The following is a 6,000-nucleotide window of genomic DNA, read 5'->3' as shown; positions in this document are numbered from 1 at the left end:
CCCCTAGCCCCGCAGTGAGGACAGCCATTTGCTGGAAGGTAGGCTCCAAAAGCAAAAAGCTGATCTTCAAACCCTCATGCTACAAAGCCTCCTAGCAAGAAAGCGTCCTCTGAGGACACAAGTGTCAGCCCGGGTGACACCAAAGCATGAAATGCCACTCTCAGAAAGGAGCTGTTGGCCTCGATGCACCACGGCTCGTAACGTCCCTGCCCGACGGCGCAGAAGACACACGTGCGTGTTCTGCGTTTGCTGTAGCGGCACCGAGCGCTGCTAAACTGGGTCGAGGCTCAAAGGGCAGAACGAGTTCTGAAAAGCCTTCTCCCTAAACCCACACAGTTCAGGGGATCCCAAACCCTGATGATCTGTGAAGCCTGCACGTTTCCCGACTCTGCACCCAACTCCTCTTCAGGACATAACTGGAAGTTGGCGTGGCTGCCACTGGGCTTATGGTTTATCAAAGAAACATATGTCCCAGCAAATACTTGCCTACACAATCAGAAAACTCTTTGAGGGAAACAAACCATGCGCACAAACACACACACGCATATGCTTCAGTGACTAAAACCAGAACCCATTTTAAAAATAAACAAGTTTCTTTTCAGGAAGCCTATTTGTGTCAATGGAGAATCCTCTCACTAAACTGAGGGGCAGCTTGAATACAGCACACAGATGGTTTCTCACTTACCACAGTCCTGTTAGCTTTGCATTAACCAGACCTTTTCGGTCCAGATTACATTGCTGGAATAGGAAAACCCCAGTTCTGAGAGATTCTTCCATGCAAACCACGTTTACGTGAGGTAATTCTTACACTGTGTGATCAGAAATTTTTATTTCCATACAGACCGCTATAGGTGATTACCTTAAGGCTCCACTGGGAACCAGTTTGTCTCTCCACCCAGAAGGTACGTTTTAGCTTGGACATCTTCCCAAAGTTTTAAGTGATGCACATTAGGACAGCCTTGTTGCATTACTTTTATTCATTGACCCCAAGTTAATTTTCAAAGCTTTTTCTTGTTAAATTTCCCTTTTTCATCAACTTTATGTGTAGCCATTTTTTCAAGCACATTTGAGTGAATTTTCAAGCAGTTCTACTCGGTCACTGCCAGAGGTGCTGTTCAGATGAAGATGTGCTCTCCAGATCATGTAAGGAGGAGCTGGCAGGCTCCTAAACAAACCTTGCCAGGCATTCCTTATCCTTGACACCGGAGTTTAGTCTTCTCGTGGTTCAGCAGCACTGGCCTCTCTGCCCAAACGTGGAGGAGAAACTGCTTCCACCCAAGCAAAGGAAGGAAGGACATCTGTTTGATCAGCCTTCTGCCCCGGCTGGTCTGGCAGTGTCTCCCAGCCTTTTGCTTTATTGAAGAAATAGTTTAACGTGAGAACTAATCTTCTTGCTAAAACAAGCACATTTATACACAACGGGGCCCAATCTGAACATACAGGGAGGGACACGGGGGTACTCACTGTGTATCAGAGGCTCTGGGGTGCCACCTTCTCTTGGACAAATAAAAATCACTCAAGTGTGAGATGCAGCACCCACACAGAGAAAATTAAGCTTACCAAGCTGTATCCTAAGGTCTCAACACTTCAGAGATAACCCAGGGCTGCCCAGCTTGTATTTGGACTAAGCATAAGTCTGGGATAACTGCATTTAAGAAGTTTAATTGAAGCCCATGTCAGGTATTACATGTAGGCTCCATGGAAAATATATTTTTAATCCAGGTGTAACATGACTGAGACAAGCTTTTACATTCCTTCAAAATTCCTTACTAGTGGGAATGGCCTTGACCTCCCTGAGAAAACTCTTCAGCATCAATGTTGTCATTCAGACTTTTGGACCTTCTTTTCTGGGGGTGGGGGGTGAAAAGCTCACCTATTTTGGGTATTGCTGTCCAACAAAAGATTTCATCACAGAGGTAGTTCAAGAATGCTGCTTCTCATCATTCTCCTTCTTGCCCACACTCCCACATAAGTTTGCATGGTGTTTTCCACTTGGATTAGCTGCCCCAGTTACAGCCATAGGCTACACTCCAGCTGTATCTGCATTACTAAGGTAGTTTGGGGATTTTACTTTGCACTTTAGTCTGGTGCACAGGCATGAATGCTCCTTCCACAACATGGTTCAAGAACGTTTGAAGGACAAGTGACGGTTTAGAGTTTGATGTTGTCTTTACAGGCTACACCATACCTGGGGAGTTCCTGGAGAAGTGCACCTGGTTTAGTTTCCTTAGAGGGAAGCCTAACTTGTACACCTCAAAACCATTCTGTGAACCAAACCAATTGTTGAAAAGTGGGAAAGACTGGGGCACTCCTTTCAAAGCCAAGATACTATTCCAGACCAAATGTGGACACTGTCTGCAACGCTGCTTTCGTCAAGGCTGTGTGCCTCTGCTTTGCAGTGCTGCGATTCCTCTGATAACTTCCCCCAGACTGGCTGAGTGAACCCAGAGGGAAGACAAATTCCCCCACGAAATTATAGGCAGATTTCCTGAAGCCCAAAGGCCCACACAAGCTGATAGACAGGTGACACACGGAGTGAAATATGTGGTGATACAGAGTGATTTCTGTGCTAATCTGTACAAGCCAATGACTGTGCCTCTAAGGTGCAATTCTTTGAACGAACAGTTAAGATCAATCAGTACGTTGAGTATCCAGATCTATCTCAAGATCCTCCTACTCCAAACTTTGTAGGAAGGGAGAAAACCCCTATTTTTATAACGTTGAATAGAAGAGTTGCAAGTTACCGAGTGAAGTGTCCAGGAAGTACCAAAGCACCCAGTCTTTTTATTACAACATTTATTTTAGTATAGAAGGCACTTACAATACAGAAAGAAAAAAAAAATATGATAGGCACCAAAAGTGAAGTCAGAATTAAAATGACAAAGAAACAGTTTACCAGACAAAAGGAGCACCCTTCCCTGTTAACAATACAGCACACGGAAATGAAGCTATTGATGACTAATTTTTTAAACAGTTGGGGCATTTTTTTTTTAATAGAAAAAGATAGAGACTGTTCTACTGTGAACTGAAATTAAAAAAGAACCCCTCCACACACCTGTACAAGGATTTAGGAGTTGGTGGTGTTCACAAACATGGGGCCTTTCAGCTCCGGCACTGCAGGAGGTCCTGGTACATCTCAATGAGGTGAGCGGCCTCTCTCTGCCCAGAAAGCACAGCACCGTGGGTAGTGGAATAATACTTCCTGTGAGTGGCCTCCCCTGAAAACATCACCTGCATCGGCTGGAGAGGACAAGAAAAGCAGAAAAGCTCAGCAGCTTTGGAAAGCAGACGCGAGGCTAAAAGGAGACAAAACTTTCCGTGCCCTCCCACATCCCCACGAGCTGACACCAGTCTTTTTAGAGTGCTGGTTCTCGAAATCCTGATGCGGTGCACCACGGGGACAGGCACAGCATGGGTCTGTCAAGGTCAAGCTTGTCCTCGTTGCTATGCGGAGCTGTTTGCAGGGCTGAGGCACCATCATAGAGCCAGACACTAGCTCCAATGACCTCAAACAAATCTGCATGACTCACTGAACACCTTATTTCTCTGTCGACTCCTCTTTTTGCTCCCCCAAATTATGCTTCAGTCTTTTAGGCATTAAGGATTTATTTTTCTGGACTGCAGTTTCAGAAGGAAAAATAGTCATGTCTCAAAACCCACAGGGTGAGACACAGTGTCTTATCTCTTACATCAATAGCTAGGTGCTTGCTAAAATTACTGCCAACTCAGTTCTGAGGCAGGAATTGCAGGTACCTCTCTTCCCCGAGAACTACAGAGAAAGATTCCTAAATCTCCTGCTACCTTTTTTAATAGAATTCTGTGCCGAACAAAATTACGTGGTGGGGTCAGGCTCTGGATGGAGGAGATGGACTGGCCAGATGCTTGGAGGCTGCATATTCGTCAGCCATTGTCTTCGGATTTGGACACATAACCCTGAATGACGGGGTGAGTTTGGCTTAATACATTACTGCTCATCAGCTGAGCTGTGGTAACTATCTCCATGTGTGCTCTTATTCTCCATGCTATATTCAGAAAGCAAAGGCAGCGTCTGAGGAGCAAATTCATTGTCTCCTGCCAATGCATGAGTCCCCCAGCCAAGGACTGGGCCTCCCTCACCCTCTACTGCCAACACAGAAAGATTTCCTAATATGCACCTCTGACACATTCAGACCTAGCCATTAGCAGGGATCGTGCATTTAATGCTCCATATTCAGACTACGCTTTAAAACAAAGTAACATCCTTTCCTAGGGAATTTTGAACCGTCCAATAAGGCTAATGGTCTTTAAACACAGAGATCAGAATTCCAAAAGTCACGCAGATGCCCAGCTCTCAATAATTTCAGAGAGAGATGTGGGAATCCCTGAGATGTTGGGATTCCAAACATTAAAGGTAAAATCCTACATACATTATTTGTCTAGAGGGGTATGTATTAAAAAAAAATGGAAAACACACTACTGGAGGCCCAACCTGTCTCTTTCAACCTCCCCCCCAGAAAACCCGCTGCCCACCATCATGTTAGTCTTCTTCCCACAGAACTGATTGGGGCCATACTTACAGCAGTTTTGGAGCTTTCAGCATAAGGCAGTGGTTTAGCGAGTTTCTCTACGTCAGCCCCACTAGACCCAACTTGGGTGTAAGAGTAGGATCCACGGAAGTTGGGATTGCTGCCCCAGGAGGACCGCAGGATCCGGCGAGGTTTTGGAATGTTTGGATTCCCTGGGTGGAAAGCAGGAGAAGACAAAAAGTAAGATCGTGTCTCAAAGAAAACACGACGATGCCTGTGCAAGTTGTGGAGTGCCACGTGTTCAGTCTGATTTATTGAAAATACATCCTAGCAGAGCCTGCACGCTACAGTAAAGAGGCCCTAAAACATATCTCTCTTCTATTACCGAGTTGTAAATATTTATATAACAGAAATAGCATCCCTTTTAATCTCAGCTGCAGTGTTCCATTTTGGGAAAGATCATTAAAATGCTTATGATCCTAAGAGATTGGGAGGCTTCAGGGAACCCTGGATACAGTTTGTTTGAAAATACAGAACGTTTCCTGGTCTCATTTGCCGTGGTGGTGATCAAGCGTATGATTCATCTCACCTAGGTATTTAATTGGGTGCCCAGTCTAAACTGAATGTTTAGGTAGTCTTGTAAGAGAGGTTTGCCAGCAAACAGGGATGGAGATAAGGATGTTAGAAGGCAAATCCTCACTATGCAGGTGCATAGGAAAACCTGTCAGAAAGTTTTCAAAACCTGTATTACTCACTCCAACTGCTACCCAGTTGCTCCCTATAATTAACCTAAAATTCAACAGACCCATTTTGTGGGATGCACATGGTATGGAAAGAAGGCTTTTGAGGCTGGAAGTAGGATTTCTAGATTGCTGTAGGATTTCCACTGCTAAAAGGACATAGGACCTAAAGTTGAGGGGCACCTGAGGGAACCAATGATAGGGCCATCATCAGCCATCGCCCCATCCCAGAGTACAGGAGCACATGGGATCCAGGACTGTATAGCCAAAGCAGCTCAGCAGCTGGTGCCACAAGAGCCTCCGGTAGAACTGAAATAGGGAGGGTCATATGTTGGAAAGCCTCTTGCTAGGCTGGTTTGAGACCATCTCAGTGTCATTAACCGAGATTTTGTTGGTGTCCTGTGATCACATCTGGCTTGGCAGGAGAAGAATAGGGAGGGGGGACATGGAGAATTGCAATGAAGATAAATTCTCTCTGCAGGAGAGCTGAGGCCCACCCTTGAGGCAACCTCCCATAGCCAGGCAAGGTTCGGCTACTGGAGTCTGTGATATTGTCAGCACAAGAAGCAAGAGTAATTGAAACATGTTTACATCTTGCACAGCTCCTGTGCCTGCTTCAGACCCTGACTCTGTAACACTTCAGCATGCTTAGCCTGCTATGAAGATGATCCAAATTCCCCCACTTTCTTCATCAGGGCTTAGAGAGGGAGACATCCAACTGTAAAGACTAGTTAGGCACTACATTATTTAGTCCT

At 45.4% G+C, this 6,000-nt stretch overlaps 1 protein-coding gene across 1 annotated transcript in view; it reads right to left on the bottom strand.

The window, feature by feature from the left end:
* Window positions 1–2,779: 2,779 nt before the first annotated feature.
* Window positions 2,780–6,000, bottom strand: part of SMOX (spermine oxidase) — a 56,241-nt gene continuing 53,020 nt past the window's right edge. The window contains exons 6-7 of the mRNA XM_030023395.1: window positions 4,557–4,717; window positions 2,780–3,240 (exon numbers count right to left, since the gene is read on the bottom strand). Coding sequence (XP_029879255.1) covers window positions 3,103–3,240; window positions 4,557–4,717 — 299 coding nt within the window. The 3' untranslated portion in view covers window positions 2,780–3,102. The remainder of the gene's footprint in view (window positions 3,241–4,556; window positions 4,718–6,000) is intronic.

Source organism: Aquila chrysaetos, chromosome 1, assembly GCF_900496995.4.
Source record: "Aquila chrysaetos chrysaetos chromosome 1, bAquChr1.4, whole genome shotgun sequence".
In the NCBI taxonomy this organism is placed as follows: Eukaryota; Metazoa; Chordata; class Aves; order Accipitriformes; family Accipitridae; genus Aquila; species Aquila chrysaetos.
This window is presented reverse-complemented; position numbering and strand designations above follow the sequence as displayed.